The 22,679-nt window shown below is 30.9% G+C and overlaps 3 protein-coding genes across 3 annotated transcripts; all 3 read right to left on the bottom strand.

Moving 5' to 3' along the window:
• Positions 1-4,375: 4,375 nt before the first annotated feature.
• Positions 4,376-6,571, bottom strand: LOC103490784 (protein HAIKU1-like). The gene is made up of 2 exons (XM_008450463.2): positions 6,086-6,571; positions 4,376-5,953 (listed from the first exon to the last, which is right to left on the bottom strand). The coding sequence occupies exon 2, from the start codon at positions 5,846-5,848 to the stop codon at positions 4,877-4,879; it is 972 nt and encodes a 323-aa protein (XP_008448685.1). The 5' UTR covers positions 5,849-5,953; positions 6,086-6,571; the 3' UTR covers positions 4,376-4,876.
• Positions 6,572-8,661: 2,090 nt separating this feature from the next.
• Positions 8,662-9,521, bottom strand: LOC103490783 (uncharacterized). Its single transcript, XM_008450462.3, has one exon. The coding sequence runs from the start codon at positions 9,233-9,235 to the stop codon at positions 8,909-8,911; it is 327 nt and encodes a 108-aa protein (XP_008448684.1). The 5' UTR covers positions 9,236-9,521; the 3' UTR covers positions 8,662-8,908.
• Positions 9,522-11,958: 2,437 nt separating this feature from the next.
• LOC103490781 (transcription factor MYC2-like) lies at positions 11,959-14,645 on the bottom strand. Its single transcript, XM_008450461.3, has one exon. It carries the CDS (start codon positions 14,170-14,172, stop codon positions 12,184-12,186), a length of 1,989 nt encoding a protein of 662 aa, XP_008448683.2. The 5' UTR covers positions 14,173-14,645; the 3' UTR covers positions 11,959-12,183.
• Positions 14,646-22,679: the final 8,034 nt, after the last annotated feature.

Raw genomic sequence — 22,679 nt, 5'->3', positions numbered from 1 at the left:
ATAAGTCATAACATTTGAGTTATATACATATATTTACAAAAAAAAAAAAAAAAAGGGATATATAAGATGTATATTTGTATGTTTTGATTTTTATTTCCACCTTAAAATTAGAGATCCTATTAAATGCAATTTTAGTATTAATTACATGTAATAATAATACTTTGATATGAATTGATGATAGGACGGCTATGATTGAAAATGTTAATAACTTATATTTAGTCAAATATCATATACATCATTAATATTTAATATTTTAAACTAATCTAAACGCTCATTAAATAAAACTAATAAATTAAACGATAATATTGTAATCTTTCTTAATCAAATTGTGCCAAACTAATTAATGTAATACGTTTCTTCCTATAAGAAAAACGCAAATTACAAAAACCACCCTGAAAGTTGTATAATAATTACGGTTATATTCTCAAATTTTTTAATTATAAATTCATTCTGTAAAAATTTCATTGAGAGTCTAATTGTAACAATCGAAAATATTTGATTGACATAATATTAAATAAACATGAATGAAAAGGATCTTATATAAATGATGAAATCTTCTTTATCTTTTTAATGTGAAATTCTCAAGAATTAATCAATCAAATTGTGTTTTAGAAAGTTAGGTTTAGGTAGCTACTATTTTGATTTCGAGATGTATATGAGATATAATAATTAAAATTTAAAAAAAAAAAAAAGACTACAATACATTAAAGAAAAATGAGGTAATGACTATATAAATTATAAAAATGTAATTATAGGGGTAGGTAGGGATGAATGTTTTGGATTAGCAAAAGTACTATTAGTTTGTGATAACTAACCTCATGTATCAAAATCAAGTGTTTGTTAAATATCAATCAATATATGGTTTTTATATATATCATCTAATAACAATATATCTTGGAATTAATTTAAAAATTTATTTATTAAAATTTCATAAATTTTAGGTTAATTTACCTAAATGTAAAAAAAAAAAAAAAAAAAAAAAAAAAAAAAAAAAAAACCCAAAAATATTTATCATTTGTATATAAAAAAAAGAAAACTTCATGACACAGGATCATTTTTTCATAATTTCATATATACCTTTGCGATTTATTAATTCTGGACTATTTTGGTGCAATTAAGGCTCGAAATCAAATAACTAAAGGCAAAAGTTTTTCATCTCAAAGAATCTTTTGCAATGTATGTCCAAGATCGAATAAAATAAATACAAAATTCTTTCATCCCAAGACACCTCGATGCTATTAAGGCCCGAGGTCTAATAACTAAAGGGATAGTTCTTTTATCCTGAGGCATCTTGGTGTATGGTATGCCCAAGATCGTATATCAAAATCTACATGATCATGTATTGTGTGCGTGTGGTCGATTTATCTTGTGGGTTTTTTCTACTTTCAAAATTGTTCTATACAGTGTAAATAATTCATAGGTTTGTTATATTTTTTATAAAAAAAAATCTAAATTTTATTTTATAAAAATATTTTCAAAAATCAACATTTTATCGATACATCCAAAAAAACCGAAATCTTTTTATATATATAATCTTAGACGTTGCAATTTCAAGGCATACAAATTTAATTGAAGAATCAAATGTCTAAAATAAAATAAAAAGATCACTTCTCTTCTTCTTCTTTTTTTTTTTTTTTTTTCATGTCTCAAATCACCTTTAAAGTAGTGATCATTAGGAGGGAATGTTCTTAAGAAAAAGTAGTGATTAAGGAAAAGGAAGGGTATGTTGATGCATGTGGGCCATTAAAGGGATTATTCTTGAAGGTTTTTGCAAGTTGAGAGATTGGATGTTAATTGGAGAAAGAAGATGAAGGATGTGAGTGTGGTCCATTGGAATAATTAAGTTCAAATGATGATCATCATCAACTTTCAACCCTAAACTCTTCCAACCATTCATAATATATCATCCATTCAATTTGATTTTGTTTAATGTGAAGCATCAAGCCTATATTCGAACCACGATTATATCCATGGATTTGGCACTGACTTTCCACTGTAACCGTGACGACGTTGCTTGCTTGTTTCTTGAACTACTTCTAAGAACAAAAGTTGTCCTCCAAAACCAACATAAGTTCTTTTAGTATATAGTTCGTCTTCACTCTCATATATTTCCTAGAAAAATTTTCAAGAGACCCCCAAAATAGAATCACTCTGAGATAAGTATGCTAAACTTTGAAGTTCTCTTACGATTGAGTCACTAAAAAGAAATGTTCACCTCGTTGGTATAGATATTAGCCTTCATATCCTCAAAATCTCTTTCATTCAGATGTGATCTTGATTCATTCATATATGCTCCTAAACTTGAGTTGCTACACTTGAAATTTTGGAAATTTGAATAATCAAACATCCAACTTTATTGAATATTAAATTAATGATCAAGCCAATATATGAAAAAGAAAATGGTGTTCATTTCCTAGCATTTGCAGTGGTTGAACTAGACTACTATAAAATTATTGAGACATCAAAGGTATGATTTCTAACCACATAAAAATATTAGCCTATCTTTTATTATCCATAGTCATCTATTCACCTGCCAATCGAAAAACTCTCATTAATAACAAAAATACGTATACACTCTACGATAGCTCATTGCTTAAAAACATATCAATAAAACCATACGTTGAGTATTCAAAATTCGCACTTTGTACAATTTTTTGCACTCAAATTTGCTAACGATTACAAGATCAGTTATCTACCTTAAAAGGTCTAAATTTCAAATCTCTACCCACGTAATTTCAAACGCAAAGAGAATTAGGGGGATGATGGTGATTGTGATGATGATGATAGGTGTGAAAGGGATGGTGAGAGAAGAAAACTATTTTCCCATTGTTTATGGCCTTTCTTCTTCCTTTTTATGATTGGCCTTGAATGAAATTGCATAATTTGATTGCAATTTGAACTTAAGAGTTAGTTTGGTGAGGGTCCACTTTTAGACTCCTTCCATATTACAACTTGCCAACTTGCCTAATGAATAATGCTATCTTCATTTAAATATATAAATGGAGAATAGCTCTAGGTTCGACTCCAACCGACCTAAATCTGACCTAAAAGGTTTGGACTAGATCCAAATATATGTTTATCATACCATAAACTTTAATGTAAAATTGAATAAACTTTCAAGTATAAAGAAAAAGATTTGGACTTCTTTTTAGTTCAACTCAAACTTCTGTACCTTTTCTAGTAAATAAATTATATTTTAATCTATTAAGCTTTGTGTTTCGTAAAGTTTAACCAAATTAAGCGAAAACAAACAGATATATACTTACAAATCTATTATAGCTTTTTTTTCTTTCTAATTGTGAACGTTTAAACAAAGTTAGTCAAGAGAAGAAAAAAATTGGCTTATTGAAATCTATCCCAAAACAAACAGATATATTATTTGCAAATCAACAAAGTTGGCTAACATTTGTTACCAACGATCATCAATGATCATTGATAAGATGTTGAAGTGAAAATTTTTCTAAAACATATGACATTCAATAGGAATTTCATTCCAAGTGTCCACACATGAGTTCGACTTTAAATGTCAAACCCCCTAATTTCAAACCTATCGGTCAAACACCCCCTCAATGTCTTTTTTCTCCAAACAAACAAATAAGAGAAGAAAGAGAATTTTAATTTAATATGAGAAAGAATAGTATAGAAACTAGAAAGGCCCTTTTTTTCTTTAGCATTTCTAAAAGATAGACAAATTTGATTTAAAGCTCATGCCTCACAACCCCTTTTCATACTTATTATGAAATTCGATCTCTTTTTGTCTCTTCAAATTCTCAAAAATTAACACTAAATTTACACACTAAATTTACACGTTCTAATATAATTCATATGGTTTAAAAATTAAGAAATTTCCTCCAGTCACTCTCTTTAAGAAGGAGTAAAGAGTTGGTATTTAATCTTAAGTTATTATAATTGAGTTAGAATAATTTGTATTTAATGTATAGATTATTTTAGTTCAAATTTTAATAAAGATAAAATAGTAAAAATTATAGCAAATTTATAATGAATTGAAGATTAACAATAGTATTTATGGTAACAAGGGGTGATTATTATAGTCTGATAGTCCATATCCCAAACAGGGACGAAATTAAATAATAAAAAAGTGGTCATGGCCATGTACTGCGGTTCTTTTTTCATACCCTACATGTTTTAAAAATAAACAATAGCGTCCAACCATTATTAGTAGTAGTAGTAAGAACCAATCTCATTATCATATGCTATGCTCAAAGAAAAAAATCTCACCATCATGCATACATCTATATGAAGTCAGATTCTTCCCATACAATAACAATTTCAAGCATTCTTTTTCAATTAGAAGATATATATGTAACACAGCAGCCACTTTCATGAAATAATAGAGAAGAACAATTAAAAGACATAAGAAAAATGCACAACTTCAACATTTCCTTTGATAAACCAGCTAAAAGAACTTAGATATCAAACAATATTCATTCCATCATCTTACAGAATTGGACTATTATTCAACTAAACCGACCGACCGACAAAGTTATCAACTTGACATCTATGATCCCTATGTCTAAGGTTACAGCTCTGTTCTTCCTGTTACATATAGTAATACAATTTTTGGTAACTTGATCTTTCACTATATTGCCTAATAGGAACTTGTCCTACAAAGGAGGGAAAAGCATTATACAAGACTACAGGTTACAGGATTAGAATTTTTCCAGAGCCAAAATGAGAAGCAAAAAGATTTTACAATTTAAAGTGTTAAAAGAAAAAATCAAACTAATTGAAAGATATAAAACAGGAAAAGGGCAGCCCGCTAGCTTTCAACATGAGTTTGGTAACCATCTTCACAAGTAGATGAAAATGTCAGCAGGCATCGAGAGCTTCAGCGCGAAAACGCTTCGAGGAAGGGTTATTGATCTCTCCATCTTGGACTCAAGATGGGAAAAATCCCTGAGGGAGATAAAGGGAACAGAACCCCTGGTGAAGGTGGTGGATGAGGCCCTGGACCTAAGATCCCTGATTGAGGCATGGATGGAAATGCAAAATTAGGAGTCAGCGGCGGAGTAAACTGGATCCCCGGTGAGAGTAATGGATAAGGTGACTTAGGAGACAACATATTGTAGTAACCAGTAGGAGAAGGCAATAGAAACTGGGAAGTTGGGGAAGGTAAAAGTGCGGGACCATTCCAATGTGGTGAAGGAAAGTTTGGGATAGGGGGTGGAGGACCATTTAGCCTTGGGGATGGAAGAGCAGGAACGGGTGGATTAGGATTAGGATTAGGATTAGGCAATAAACCCGATGGAGGTGCATGAGGAGGATGTATTTGACCAGGAATCTGAGGTTGTGGTACAAATTGAGCTTGGTTTCCTACTGGAGATGGATTCATCATTGAATTTTGAAGGTAACGCATATATGCCGAAATAGGAGACTCAGCAGCAGGGTTCGGCCAATGTGAGTCTCCTCCCAGTGCCATTGGTGGCAACTGTCTTGGAGGTGGCTGAGCAAATTGTGGAGGCCTAGGCACATTGTTATTGACTACAGCCTGCGGCGGAGGAACGGGAACAGGGGCAGGGATAGGAGCAGGTATATTCGGTCGATTAATCGGTGTTAACGGAGGAGGTCTTATTCTTTGCAACCGCATACTTTGGGATTTTGGTGGATTTTGTGGAGGTCTAGGAGGAGGTTGATTATCTTGAGATGGTGAACCTGTAAGCTGCTGAACAATATTCCTAAAATCATTCTTACTTATGTTGTAAATTTGTGGCTGGGGTTGAGGCCTAGCAGCATTATTGCCAAAATTTGGTTGGTGTATTGGACTCTTCCTAATGTTTTTCCCCAATTTGTTTACACCCAAATTCTCATTTTGCCTGTTCCTATCCATCTCCACAATAAATAACTAAAGTAGTCTAGAAAAAACAGCAATCTAATCAAACCAAATCAAATCCCACTTCTCCTAAACTCCCACCAATTCAGAACATTCACAATCCTTCAACAGAACAAATCCACAGAAACCAGAATTCAGGCGAAACCCAAAACAGTAACAACAAATCCAATCAACAGCAAGAGAAATTCAACCAACAAAGCTGAAGAATAAAAAAGATTAGAAACAAGAGCATACCCTTCACTTGATCCTCCGCAATTTAAAAATCCCTGAAGCCATCAACGGTATAGCCATTCTGAGAAAGCAAAGAAAACCCAGATATGGTCTGAACAAAAAAACACGAAATAAATAGGCTTTACTCCAAGAAAACAAATATTTCTGACGTCGTAAACACTGTGAGAAGGAGAAGAAAGAAGTAGTAAACGCGAAGAAAAAAGGGGGAAAGAAAAATGGAGACTAAAATGGTGGGAACTAAGGGAAGTGGAAAGAAATTACGCGGTGAAATTGAGGATCTGAGACGACAAAGAAAAGTCCAATACAAACCCTAAGGGAAGGAGAGGATCAAAGATGTGAAGAGAAAAAAAACTAATAATCAGATCGAAAGAAGGCGAAAGAGAAGAAAAATGGAAAACCCCAAATCAAAACCGAAACCAAAATTTGATTTTTGTAAGTCAACGGGAAAATTGAAGAAAATTTTAAGAAATGGGAATAGATTCTTTCTGCTTGTGAATGCGTTGGTGAGAAATTTCTTCTACAAATCAACGGGAGATTGAAAGAGAGAGATACAGCCCAACTTTAAGTATTTTGGGCCTTTTGAGAACCAAAAGCCCACTCAAATTATGACAACTCCATGGATACACTTTTATAATTAAAATGTATCGAGAAAGTCAAAATAATCGATAAGGTAGAAAAAACCAACCAAATTTCAGTGGTCGATCTTGTATAAGATGAATCGAGAAAAATTGTCCGAACGACTTATTTAGAAATCCATGTTAGTTTTATAGGACGATCATGTTACTTTTTACAATTTTACAATTTTATTACATTGTGTTATATCTACTAATACTTTAGACCTGATTGTTATATATATAATTTATTCCTACGTTTCATGTATCTTTAAGTAGTTTTTTAAATTAGTCCATAATTTTAGTTTCTTGTTAAATCTTTCTTTTGCATAAAATTACTTTAGTTGGTCATCTCCTTTATAATTTGAAAATATATATTTACATGGTGGCATTTGATGTTATAATTAGATTCTCCTATTCATTAGCATAGTTTAGATGAATCTTAAGACATACTTAAATGAAGTTGGTGTTAGATTGCTCAAACAGAAATTGTGATCTCAGTATATTCAAAATCAGGGATCGAGTTGAATGTGTTAAGGGATCTTGACATCATCGTGCCACAAACAACTCGATGCACTATTTAAGAATGTTACACATATGAGACTACACTTACGTTGCCATACTCGTCAACCATACAATAATAATAAAATCTTTTAAATAGTACAATGAATCATTTGGTATAATAATTGCAAACAACAACACGGTCCATGTCAAAAGAACAAGACAAGTCGAACAAAATGTAAACATACTTGCAAAAGTTGTCATTCCAAGAGACTTCGATACCAATCTCTCTAAAGTATTCAGTACTAATTATTCCATCGACACATTTGTATCACTAGATATTCTATCGTACATATTCCTAATAGAATCACATGGCTCCAAAGAAGACCTTAATCAACCATGTTCTTTGTTTTGCTCTAACCATCATAGATTGATCGACTAAATGGTGAACAAGAGGTATGTGTACTCAATCAAAGACTTAAAATGAGTTATCGCCGTAACCGATCGAAATCAAACTAAATGATAAAATTGGTACAAACAAATCTAAAACTATAAAAGCAAAAGGATGGGGTAGCATTAAGCAAAGAGGTTGATTTCATGTTTGGCTACATTTAGGTTGGTTCAACTTTTTCAATGATATAGAAGTTTATTATTTTAGCCATATATTTAATTATGCAACAAATTTCTAAATCAAATATTTCAAAATGGTTAACTCCATGTATTTTATGCCTTTGTCCTTTTATATATATCTTTTGCCTTTCTCCCTTCTTTTTCTTTCCCTATTCACTTTTTACTTTAAAAAAGAAATTATGACTTTTAAAATTAATATATATATATATATAAATTAATAGTTCATTTCAAAAGTAAATTCCTAGATTTCATTGCAAAAATATTTTACTTTTGACCCTTTGAATTTCAAAATTTTACCATTTAAATTGTAGTAAAAGTTTATGAAAGAGTATTAGATTGGTCTTTTATAGTTAGGTTAGTTTTCCAGTAGCTTGTAATAAAGTTTTCAATCTTTTTAAGAAATTGTTACGATAAAAGTTCATTTCTTTATTACAAAACCATCCTCTAACCCACCATAGTTAAACTGACCTTGGACATCAATGAGCAAGCAACGGTTGGTTTTTGTCATAATAGTTTAACCCTTAATATAGAATTTTTTTTTGAAACCGACAACTGATCCCTCTCGTTTTTCGACCAATTCGACCGATTGACTTCGATTTGATCGGTTGGCTGGATTTTTCTATATACACAAAATGGATCATTAAACAATAAAACTTCAAATTTAAATATAATAATATGAAAGAAAAAAATATATATCAATTTATATTCTAAACATAAGGGGTTATTAATTAAAATCTAACCAAACCAATTTGAACCCTAATAATTATATCAATTAATAATAAAGTTAAAACTCTTGCTTCCAAAAACAATAGAAAAAGTCTACCCTTTGAGAATTAATTGATGTAAAAAGAATTCTTAATAATAATGATAATAGAACAAAGAAGATAAAAATTCAAATATTTTCAAAGATTGAAAGGAATCCCCATTCCCACTAGTTTATAATATTTATAGATATATATATATATATATATATTATTTATATATATATAATATATATATAATAATAATATATATATATATTCAAACAAATTTGGAATAAAGATTAAAAATAAAAAATAAAAATAAAAAAAGAAGAGGTTAAATGTTAGGAATTGGGGGAAGGTTCCTTTTCCTCACGAATAGTTCTGAGATCCTCAAAGCTCCAATCCCTCCTCATCCCCGAGCTTCTAACCAATCTCGGCTCCTTCCCACCGAACGATACGGCACGCCGGTGACACACCGGAGCCACCTTGTTGTCCGCCATGCCCCGAAACACTCCTCCTCTGTTTTGACGGAGAGAGAGGTTCCCCGACCAGCTTCTCTGCGAGGGATCGAACTCATCGGAGGTATAGTAAGTTTGGATCTGCCGGTCACGGTGTCTCTCGGAATCGGTTCTCTGTAAGAGTTGACATGAGAGGCAATTCAGACTCATGATTGATGGTTGAAGACACGGGGGAGAGAGAGAGAGAGGGAGAGAGGGAGAGCGAGAGAGAGAAAGCGAGAGAGAGAGAGAGAAGGATTAGGATTAGGATTTTTTGGGGATTGATTTCAAGAAATGAAATTTTTAGGGTTTTAAATTTGGGGATTTTGCGTTTTTTGGTTCTACGGATTTCTTGCTTAACCACTCTCTAATTTTAGGGTTTCTTTCTTTTTATTGGATGAGGATTATTATTTCTATTTCTGTTTTCTTTTTGTTAAATAAATCCATTAAATTACATTTTTTTCCCTTTTGTTTGATAATCATTTTCATAAAATTTTCACTATTCATATTTAAAATTAAATGGATCTTTTTTAACAAATGTAAAATTTAAACGGGTGTTTGTATGATTAATTTCAAAAAACAACACTACAAACAATCGATTCAACTTCTAAATTTCTTACATTTTTATTACTTTTTATCAATATTTTAAAAAACCGAACGTTTCAATGAGTAACAAAAACAAGAATTGAATATTGGTATATATATATATATAGACATAATCAATTAAAGAACTTTTGTAACAAGGTAGACTTAGTTATAAAGTCTATTAGTAAAACTTTATGGGTATAGTGTTATCTATCAACTTTAGATGATCTAATAAGATTTGTAAATTATAAGATATGAGTTGAATGTTTAAATGTCTATCTTAGTATACTTCAATCAAAATATCGTGTTGTATTCTTTATTAGAAAATTAGAGATTTGAATATATGTTCTCACATGTTTACTGAATTGATAAAATATAACAAAGATAAAACTGCAAATAATATGTGACGATAAAATAACCAACGTAGTTTAGATATTCAAAATGACCAAATTGTCACAAATAAAATTCAAAATCTAAATCATTGTTTTATACAATAATAAAAAGTTCTTTTTTTTTTTTTCTTTTTTACCATTTAACTTCAACAATGGAATTACTTTATATGAAGAAGGGGTCACAAAAAGAGAGAAAATTATCTCCATCAATATCTTCTTGAAGATTCTATGAAAATGGTCCTTTTTTATGTCCATATATGAAGTGTAAGGTCACCTTCAATTCTTCACTATCATCCATAGCTTATCTTTCTACATCCCAATTATTAACCACACATCGAATAAATCTAAATCAAATTTCAAAAACTTCGTATTTGATGATTGTTTGGTTTTTTTTTAAGTAACCTTATAAACACTATTTTCATCTATAAGTTTTTTGTGTTTTATTATCTATTTTTATTTCGTTTTCAAAAACATGTTTTTGTTGTTAGAATTTAATGAGTTCAAATTTTTTCTTTTAGAAAAGTTTAAATAGTAAGAAACGGCCATAAATTTCGAAAACATAAAACTAAGAGTTATAGGTTTTATTTATGTGGCTATGAACCTAACTCTCTATAGCTCATTGACTTAGCATATCAATAAACATGTGTGACATGCATGTTTATATGATTATTTTCAAAATTAAATTTTCTAAACTTCAACTTTCGTTAAACCTGCTTAAAATTTCTATGTATAAGAGCTAGGTTAAACTCTCCCCGATAGACAGTAACCAATCATTTAAAGTATGTATAAATGATGTAAGCTAATTTGCTAGAGTTCATTGTATACAAACGGACAAATTGAGCGTAGCTTAACTAGCATAAAGATTGTAGTATCAACTAAAGACTTCCAGTGGGCCACTGCAATAGCTTTTTTTTTATTAGTAATTGATGATTTTTTAACAATCTCCTCTAAAGGATGGCTAGTCTAAGATATTGAACAGCAAAGTTTGATTTTGGAAAAACACCATCATTATGACCTAGTAAATAAATACGTCAGTCCATTGAGATATGATATGGTACAAGTGAATATTTGCTATAAGAAATGAATCCTGATTTTAGGATGACCGACTCTTCTAATTCAATCCATATAATGTCTTTTCGAGGAGCTGGAAGAAATGCATCTCAAACATACCAATTAGTAGATATGAGAGACTTAATATTAGATCCACAAGGACAAACGATTTATTTACCCATTCAAAGTAATATGAGGAGCAATGTACATAAGGGATTGTCCTTAATAGAACGTATACTTTCTTGGTTGTGGGTACTGTTGTATGAATATTGTGTTGAAGTAATTCGACACATTTTTGTACATAGGAACCAATTGTGGAACCATTAGAAGGATTTTAGTGAGTCTTGAAAATAGGATGATTCTAGAAATAATTCTTATCCAAACATTATTTGGTCGTGTATTAGCGAACCACACACACACACACAACTAGCGAACCACACACACACACACAACCACACACACACGCACGCGCACACGCACACGCACGTTCCCTATTGTACAAAAACAACTAAACCCAACTTAAAATTTAGAAATCTAGATCGACCAACTTATGTATATATGAAAAATGTTGACTTAAGAGACTAGTTATTCTCCCGATCCCTTTTGAAATCCACTTATCGAATAACCTAATCAAATGACGAATTTTATATGGGTTGTTCTTATATGAAAGTTGGGGTTTTCTATCTCAACCACACGAAATGTGGACCCAATACCAAATCTTAGGTCCATTGACATTTAGGTTTAACTAAGGTTTGTACTGAGCTGGGAGGTTAAGGTTAGTCCTAAATTTCCAATCAAACCTAGATTTTTACTTCAAACAAAACCCTAAAAACAAAGGAAAGAGAACTGAAATCATCAAACACAAAGTTTGAAGGTCTTTGATCTTCACTTCTATTAGATTTGATATTTAATCAACAAAAACTACATATATATAGAAGAAGAACTCCCAAATTACTCTAACAACAAAAGATGAACAACAAAATTATCAAAAATAATTTACCAACATTAATATTACACAATACTAAATCAGATTTATATTCCCTCAACTAATCTCTACTACTTGGGAGCTTCAAAAATGTCCCCTAACCCCATTTACATCATTCCACCGCCGCTTCCGCCTCCACCACCACCACCGACTCGGGCCACAAGAGCCATTTTAAGCTGCTCTTGTGTGTAAAATCTGCTCCCCATCTTCACTGTTGCTTGTTGAATCATCAAATCATTCACTACAGAAACACTGGCGTGAAGCATTTCTAAATCCAAATCCTTAAACGCCGTCATCAACCTCGCCGCCGGATGATTCTTCTTGTTGCTTTGAATTCTGATCATCGCATCCCAACCCATGATTTTAACTTCAATCTCCATATCCATTACCTTTCTTTTCCCTATTTTCAGATCTTCATCATTTGGGTTTGTGTAACATCCTACATCTTTCCCTCCCATCTCCTTCTTCAGCAATTCTAGATGTTTTCCCATATCTGTTTTCTCCGATTCTGCCATTTGGAGCTTCGATTTCAGCTCGTTTATGTACGAAACGGCGTCACCGAGTAGTGAGGCTTTGTCCATTTTAGATACGTTTGGAACTACAGCTCGTAGAGCGTAGAATTTCTGGTTTAATTTCTCTCGCCGTTGTCTCTCTGCTTCTACGTGATTCAATGGCTCTTCTCTTCCGTTTGCTGGTTTTCTACCTCTTTTTCTTGGACGTTTTTCGGGTTCTAATGATTTTGTACAGCTATCTACTTCTCTGATCACTGATGCTTCGAGATCTGAGTGGTCCGAATCGCCTGATTTTACCTTACCGGAAGAGGGTAAGATCACGCCGGAGGTGAAAGAGAGGATCCCTTCGTCGTTGCTACTTCGAGAAGCAGGGGATCTCTTTTCTTCGTTCTGTTCGTTTGTTACGTACTGTGAATGGCCGGAGAAGAGGCTTCCGTTTCCAAAATTCAGCATCCCGCCGGATTCCGGCTTGAATGATGGAGTGGTGCTGGTGGTTACGGTGGCGGTGGCGGTGGTGTTCTTTGAGGGATTTGACTCGAAGCCGTAATCGGAGAAATTTAAGAAGCTTTGGCTCTGTTTATGATGGGATTGTTGAATCGTGCTCATATTTTCCGTTAAGCTACTTGAACTGGGATTTTCGGATCGGATTGGCTTTGCCGGAACGTTGCTGGAAGGGACGGTGGTGGTAATTGAATCCTTCATCTCGATTGTACTAGATGGCTCACTGATCCACATCGACGACGGGTCGTTTTCCCCTTCGTCTGCAGCGGATGCGGCGGCGGTAGTTCCCGAAATCCAAGAACTCGTCTCGAGATTGTTGAAATTGAACAGAATTTTGACCTTATTCATCAAATCCGATGTTCGATGAATCAATTCCGTCGAACCCATTTCCACAACACCGTTAGGCGATGGAATACAGACCATCGTCTGTAACCCAAAAACCCTCCCCTGTCTAGCTCGTTCACAGGCAGACGCCGACAGCCGATCGGCACCAGAGACCCAAATCGGCGTCGAGTGGTAAAACGCCTGACTCGGTAACCCAACACCATTAACAAACGACTGAGTCATCGAAACCAAAAAGAACCACTCTGTATCCGTAACCTCCTCATCCACCGCATCGTCCGGTCCAGCGGCAGAGCCAGAAATCAAAGAGTTAAGCTCCCGTAAAACCTTCTTCCGGTGAGCCTGCTCTGCCGCTGACGACACCATTTTCGCTTTCCCCTTTCCTTTATCTTCCTCTCCTTTGTAATACCCATCACCCCACCCCAAAACAGACCCACCGGAATAATCATAAGATGACTGCCAGAAAATCGCATAAGTCCAACTCTCCCTAGCACCGTCAATCAGCGCCTGGAGCCGCTGCTGCAGAGTCTCCTGATTGAAAACGGGGAGGGACTTAGGTGGGTCCGGCGGGGGAGTGGACGTTGAGGCGGAGGACTGAGGTGGTGGTGGATGGTGAAGAGAGTGAGAGGAGGCGGCTGATGGAGCCCAGTAGGAAGAGAGATCGGAATTCATGAAAGCGTCCATCACCGACGCGTTCTCGTCAGTCCAGAGATTCATCGTCGACAAACGATAATCCGTCATGCGATTGAGATTGGAAGAAACAGAAATCGGAAAAAAGGAATAATCTTCTGTCTCCGATTGTGGAGTGAGAGAAATGTCGGGCGATTGGATTGGGATTTATTTGTGATGAACATTTAAGAAAGGAGCGAACACAGAGGAAGAAGGAACCAAGAGCCTTCTTCTTTAGATCGCCGATTTAATCGTTCAAAAAGCCGGCGTCTTTTTCAACTCCGCGGTTATAGTACTATTATACTTTGTACTTCGCCAGATAACGCGGTTTACTTCGACCCGGTTCGGCCGGTTTCTTTTCCATGTGACTGACACGTGAAGAATTCTTGAGAGGCGTTTAGAGTGTTAACCGTTTTTAAGACTTTTTGACTGATTGCTTTTTTTGCGGTTTTAGCTAATGAGAATATGACGCGTGTCTTGTTTGTGAAACAAAGACGGAAGTTAGTTTATTTTCTCCCTTTTTTTTTCCTCTAAATGAGGATTTTGAAAATACTAAGCCTCATTACAATTATTAATATCTATAATTTTCTTTTTTTTCTTTTTTTTTTTTTTTGTAGAGATTAAAATATCTTCTATTTTTGTTCTTTGATTTTTTTTTTTAAATCTAGTGTTTTAAAACTTATTTGAAGTTATTGCTTCTTTTTTTTTTTTTTTTGGTACTCTCATTTTTCATTTTTGTCTTTATGATTTATTAGTTTGGTTTGTTTTATCCTAGAGATGTTTTGCACATCAATATAAGATGGGTTTGAGTTTCGTTTGGCCTACCAACTTTACATGTTGGTGGAGTTCTTTCCAATGTTTTCAATGGATTCGACGATCGATTACCATTATGACAATTACCCATTACCAAACTCTAGGATCCGACTCCGACAACAGCCACTTTCACACCTCCAACTTTGACAATCGATTTCAGGGTCCTACAACCACCTTCGATGAAAAACTATGACAACTAGATTACCTTTGCACGACCACCTCCAACCACTAATTTCGAGCCTGTAATCATCTCTGATAACAAATCCAACGAAAGCCAACTTTGATGACTACGTCCATGCGATGAATTCCAAGCTATGACTACAAACTTTAGCGAAAATCGCCTTTGATTATCAACTTCGAAAACCACCTTTAACTTTGGGCTCCAACAACCCACCTCTATGATAAACTTCAACGAGAATCACCTTTGATAATCAACTTCAATGACAAATAGTGACAACTACCTCTAACAATCAATATATACTAACATTCACCTAAGGCAATTTGATGTTGAGAAGTTGTCTAAGATTGGTTGGATCATCCTTATAAACTTATTTGTCACAAGTATCCATAAGACATATTACTTTGCTTCTTAACAACACCCTACATCAACTCAACGCCCTAAACAGCCTCATCGAGTAACAACATATGATGCCTCAAATTTAAAAAAATTACAATAATGATTGTAACTAATTAAACTCTTTAAGTTGTCGCAACTCGCAAGAGTTTGGATGATATAGTTAACTTACTTATGACCTAAGACATTTAAATTAGGGTTTTGGAGTTAGATTAGGCTTTTTCTCAAACTCAATATGTTGTCCTACACGTTTAACATGCCTATTTAATCAAAAGTGTGGGTATGTCTCGACCAAGGTAAAAATTGATCGGTTCATATTTGGACATTTGGTCCAAACTCTCGTCTCCCCTCAAGCCTAGGTGGGTTGAATGCATGTCATATCCCTAGCTCAACTCCAACTTTTGTGAAATCGATTACTTTAATCTAAACCATATTGATTATTAACATTCCAACCATTTCTTTCCTTTTAAAACTCAAACCATCAAATTACAAATTTATAAAAATTGAGCCCAATTGTTAATATATAGTAAATACTCATAAAAACCTAACATACTTTCAACCCTATCAAAAAATAGTTAAAATGGTTAGCATGAATATTAGAGATTTGATTATTCAATTCTACACATTATCAAAATATTTAAAAAATTGAGCTATGCTTCTTTTTAAGGGAAAAACATTGCAATAAAATGATTAAGGAATGAGAGGGAAAAAAAACAACAAAATTACAAAAATAGAAGAAAGAGAAAAGACGACAAATGCTTTTTTGAAAGTTAGCAAATTTTCTACGCAAAAATTTATTTTCCCACTTTACTCAAAATAAAGTAATACTCTCACTTATTTCAATATGTATATATATATATCCTTTATTTCTTTTTTCAAAATAACTCATTTTTTAAATTAAAAATATTTTTTAATCTTCTATAGTAATTGATTTAATTTTTATTAAAAAAATCCTAAACTTTTATCAGATAATTTAAATACAATAAAATGAATTGAAATTCAAATCATATAAAAAAAACACATACTATAATTAATGTAAGAGAATAAATAACTTACAAAGCCTAACTTACATAATATAATTAAAATATATTAATTTATTATTTAAGAATTTTATAGTTAAATCGATTATTGTAATACTAAACCCATTTAATTTTTACAATTTTTATCTCAAAGTAAAATCTAAAATTACTGCAACCTTAGGACAGGAAGTTGTAGGGAAACAAATAGTAAAAAGTAAAAAAAGAGAAGAGAAAAGGGATAAATCCACGTAAGAAGGGCGGTTGAGGCGAAGGTAAATTTTAGTAAATGAATTTGACTGAAGGGAGTTTCGAGGAAGGAGATGAGAGGAAGACCAAATCCAAAAACTCGGCGGACCAAAAAAATCGTCTTCCACGCGGACCCCATTTCCTCGTTATCTACATTTTAAATTTTATAAAAATAAATAAAAAAAACCACACGGCTTGGCTTTTTTATTTATTTATTTTTTCTTCACTACAAAAATAAAATAAAATAAATGATATAAAGGTTTGGTGTGTGGGGGAAGTGAAGGGTGAGCGTTGGATTGAGTAAAGCAACGGGTGAGATTTGAAGGATTAGTTTTTAATAAAACACTGTGTTTAGGGTTAAATTATTTAATCCTATTTTGATCACGTTTCTTTCTGGAAACGTGGCATGACAAGGACGTTTTGTTTTGTTTTTTTTTTGGGGGGGGGGGGTTTAGCTTTATGTCGCATCATGGCGTATTTTCCATTTTCCCCACGTGAAAATAACCAACGCCATTCAATTCAATTCCATTTTGTTTTTTTTCCTTTTTCCTTATTTCACATCTTTTTCTATTTCTTCTTTTTTTATTTTTTTATTTATTTAAGAAGTGATGTTCCATAGTTTAGAATTATCTGATATTTGTTTCTTTCTGCCTTATAATATCACTTTTTTAATATATATATATATACACATATATAGAAATTAAATGTAATAATTTTTGTCTTTTTTTAAGTGATTTTATTTTGTGATGGATAAATAGTATGTTTTTTTTTTTTAATTTTGAAAGTATATATTTTTTTAATTATTATTATTTTAAATAATTATATGATATTTTACATTAAGATAATTATAAATATATTTTTAAATATAGTAAAATAAATTAAAATGTTTATATCAAAAAAGTTTTATATTTTATTTAAATTTTATTGCTATAGTTTTTAAATAATTTTTTTTTGTTATCCATATTTTAAAAGCCTTATCATTTATAAAAACTATTTTTCTTTTTAATTCTAACATTGTATAGTTATTTTTTAAAAAATTAAACAAAAGATACTTATTAGACATTTTAGATGTACTTTTGAAATAAAATTTTATTGTTTATTTGAATTCTAATAAATTTTGATGATTCGTTTATGATTTCTGTTTTTTTGTTTTTGAAAATTAGTTTTTAAAAAACACGTGTTATAACTGATTCACTTTTTCGTTTTTTTAAATAAGAAACTTGTTTTCAAAATTACACAAAAGAAATTCAAAATAAAACAAAATATAATTGAAAAGTACAAAAACAATAACAATAATTAAAATAGTTATCAAACGGGACCTTAAGTTTTAAGAATTTTTAAATTTAGATACCAATTGCGTACAAAGATTTACGTATAGAATTTTGAAAATTCATTTCTGCAAACAAATATCACGAAGTTTAAGACGTACGTTTGTAATTTAACATTTTCTTTGTTTTGTAATATTAGTTGAATTTGATTGTTTACGATAAATTTCAATTATGTTCTCCTTTCAAGTATTAGCGTGAGGATAGTTAAACTAATTTTACCGTTTATATCGTCAATTAAAAGATCCAATGTTTAATTATGCCTCTCAACTTTAAAAATATCTTTAATTATTTTAGCCTTTATGTTTGTTAAAGACGTGTGTATTATACTCAAAACTGAAGTTGATAAACTCTACCAAGCATGTTCAACTCTAGTGGCCAAAACTTTAATGTATATACAGTCACCGATCATCATTTCAAATATCGATGATCTGATTCATCGACTCTATAATTAAAATTTTAAAAATCTATTAGAAATTGTTTAAGATTTAAAAATATTTCAAATACAAATCTCTTTGTATTATGTTATATCAATTGTGAAGATGTTATAATGATGTAGATACATTGTTATGATTTTGGAACTAATTATTAATTCACATGCAATGTTGTGACATATAATGTTTAATACAAATTAAACTTAATATCATTCCGATTGGGACTAATTTTCTTTGTTTAAATATATATTTTTAAAGAAAAACAAAAAAAAAAAAAGGAAAATTAAGCATTCATTGTATATATTATATTCAATTGTCCATTGGAATTTGAATTAAAGTTCGAAATAGTTAAACATAATCAATCAATCATTCAATAATAATAATAATAACAACAATACATTGAAGGTGTTTATTTTGGACCTTTAAATTTCTTGTTATTTCTAAAAATCTTATTTTAGTAGCTTCTAGAATTAATACTCTTGCACTCACATATTCAAACTATTGCTATTATGTCTTATTTAAATATAAACTACGTCGATGAATACATCAATTATCATCGTGAAGGTAGATATTTTTACGTAATTGTTTAAATTTAAAAAAATAAAATACAACTAAATCGTATTACAACAATAGATTCAATTTTATAATAATCATTTGAATTTGAGTCAAAGATAAAATTAAGAAGAAAACAATGTTAATTTTCATAAATATAACAAAGTATCAAAATATTTACTGTCCGTGTAACAAAATAAAAAAAAAGTCCATATAGTGATAAGAGTTTTTCATAAATTCTAGATTTGCTTTTGATATTGCGGACGATTCGTCACTTCTTTTTCTTATTATTTTTTGCGATTTATTCATATTCTCTTCCAGATTTTTTCGGCTATTTCTTCTTCTATTTTTATTTCTATTCCAAATTTCTTCGACTCCTTCGTTCATCTTCTTTTTCTTTCTTATGGCTCATCTTCCAGAATATCAAGATCGTTTAAACATCATATCGATATGATTTAAACAATTGTTTAGGTTTGGAGCATTTTTCCCATCGCTAAAAAGAACTACACGATTGTGTATATTGTCTACCCAATCATATATCATGATCGTTTAGAATAAGAATTACACATGCGTGTGTGATCGATTAATCGAGTTTCGACTAGAATATTTTTGGTATTTTCCATCGTGGATTTGTGAGTCTTTTCCGTTTTCAAAATTGTTTTATACCGTATAAATATTTTGTCGACTTATTATATATATTTTGAAAAGAAAAAGAAAAAAAAAAACTTATAAACATTCCTCTACCTATGATTATTTTGTATTTTACTAATTTTTTATGGTTTTCAAAATCCAAAATCCAAAAGAACTAATTTGATGTATATAATAAAACACGATCATATGCCCAAAAAAACAATGGCATAAATATTTTTTTCTATTGAAAAATGTCGGTAGCTAAAAAGTAGAGTTTATATATTATTTAGATTCAATACTCACAAGTGTGAACCAATTGATTACAAATATTGACTCTGCCCCCAACTCATTGAAACATAAATGCTTCAAAATAATTCTAAATTTGTGGTTCTATTACTATAACTTTTGTACTCTTCCATCAATTTTTCATAAAATCAAGATCGTCGGTAATGTACGAGCTAAATTATACGTATTCTAGTTTTAATTTATTTAGTTTGCATAACTTAACTAGTAAAAGGAATTACTAAAAATTCAATTTTTTGTGTTTGATATGTCTGTCAATTTTTAAAAAACAAAAACTGTCTGATAGTTTCGTAAATTTTATATATACTTATGTCAAGACTGTGGAGTAAAAACTTACAAAGGTTTATGAACTAAGTATTTTAAATTTTTAAAAACATAGAAATTAAATAAACTCGACTTCAAAAGCTTAATTAAGAACTAAAACTACGAATTAGATTTTTCTTTTGTAACAATTTCGTTCTTTTCTTTAGTTAGTTCAAAAAAAAAAACTTTATTTACCCAATGATGTTAATAATTAATAAATACACGATTCAATCATTTTTATCGTAATTCTTAGGACTTTTGAAAAACTTAGAAAGCAATTTAATTAAGTAAAAATAAAGAAAATCAAAGAAAACAAATTTGTAATTGTGATATGTTAATCCTTTTATCATTGAAAGAGAGGTTTTATTGTATGTTAATGCTTTTTCTTATGATTATTATTGTTTTCAATATTTACATGATGCTTATTTTAAAGGGTGTTTCTTATTAATTGTACCAAAAACACACATTCAAATCATCCAATCATTTTGCTATACATTTAAATAAAATATAGTCAAAAGTACTTTTACTTAAAATAAAGATTGGAGGGGAAAATATGAATAACATTGTAAATGGAAAAATGTGATTTGAATTGGCACCTAATTAATTGTTAAAAAGAAAAAGAAAAAAGAAAAAAATTGAATATTTTTATTTCCCAAAATGTAGTCTTCAAATAAGGGGAAAAAAATCAACAACATTTCTTTTTGTTGGTTGGTTTTTCTCTTAATGTCAAGAAATGAATGAAGAAAAAGAATAAAAATTAGGTCAAGTAAGATTTTGCTTTGATCACATTTTTCTTGCTAAAATCGTATTTTGTTTTAAACAAATGAAATTTTATCCATGGTTTGATTTTCATGATCGAAAAGACTTCATTGCGACGACCAACATTCAATAGTACGGTGGTACGTAGCATAAAAAGAAACGAGGCTATGAAAAGAATAGATGTAGCACTGTCCCTTAATTGAACAATAAAAATCTGAACCGTGTTTTATAGTCATTCTATTTTTAGGTCATATTTAATAATCATTTTGATTTTAGAAAATAATTTCCAAACCTAACCATTGAAATTATTTGAACGGCTGGGATTATATTTGCAAATATTTTTTTTAATAATAATTTTGATTTTTTATATTAATTATGGTAAGCTGATCATTTTGATTCAAACATAATATTTTAATATGTAACATCACCATGTCAATGTGTAAACCTAAAACATAATAACCTTTCAAAAGATTAATGTGGTTATTTAAGAATGTAAATACTCTAACATAACCCCGATGTCAAAATTCAACTTGGATCATTCAATACAAAAGGATAAAGAAATAATACATTTTCCTCGCACAATTGTCCTCAAAATTCATGGTTTGTGGTCAACCTACAATTTTATTTAATCCTTACCTCTCGAATCTTCAAGTTTTATAGCCTTTTAGACTAACTTTATGGATGTGAGAACTATGAATTTTTTTTTTTAGAAACGAATCAAAAAGTTAACTTCATCATAATACATAAACCACGACAATAATTTTTTTTTTTTTAATTTTATTTCATGTTTGTTTCCTTCTCAAAACTTCAATTGTGGTTTTCACTTTTGATAAATAATATTTATATTTCTAAAAAAAATAAAATGCTTTTTTCTTTCGAGTTCTTAAAACTAAGAAAAACGACGATAAAATGTGGATATAAAAAACATAAATTAATAGTTAACAAACGGTCTAAATTTTTACTAAACAATAATAAAATTTAATTATTTCATGATTTTTTTAGTTCAGACAACATGATAATCAATCAATCCCTCTTTTGTTTGATTGTATATCTTGGCATTTTGAATGGTATACATTTAAAAAGGAAATAAAAAAAAAAAGCAAATAAATTTATGAATTGTGATAACTTTACATGTTACGTTCAACCAAGCTTATCCATTCCATTGAATTATAAAAATAAAAGGTGAGAATAAAATAAAGGAGAATTATTATCAACCGTAAAAAAAAAATGAAACTATTCACAAAATACAACAAAAAATTTAAATAAATTACAAACTATTCGATAAATTTTGCTATATTTTAAAAGTAATTCCAAATTTAAAAAAATATATAGTAAACAAATACGACAGAGAATTTGATAAATTTTATTATCAATGTAAAATAAATATCTTTTCTTTATATATATATATATATATATAAAGTGGGTCCCAGTGGGGGAGAAATGGTGAGAAAGAAAAACGTGTGAATAAAAGGGGGGGTGGTGGGACCGAATAATTTCAGTTGTCCAAGTCAGACTCCGCCGTACAGTCCACATCATCAGCCACCTATGCAACAGTACATCAACGTGGGGGACTCTCTTTGGCTGTCTACTTCCTCATGTTATCTCCATTGGGAGCCGTCCA

Source organism: Cucumis melo, chromosome 6, assembly GCF_025177605.1.
Source record: "Cucumis melo cultivar AY chromosome 6, USDA_Cmelo_AY_1.0, whole genome shotgun sequence".
In the NCBI taxonomy this organism is placed as follows: Eukaryota; Viridiplantae; Streptophyta; class Magnoliopsida; order Cucurbitales; family Cucurbitaceae; genus Cucumis; species Cucumis melo.
Note: the sequence above shows the minus strand (reverse complement) of the source record. Positions and strands in the feature narration are given on the sequence as shown.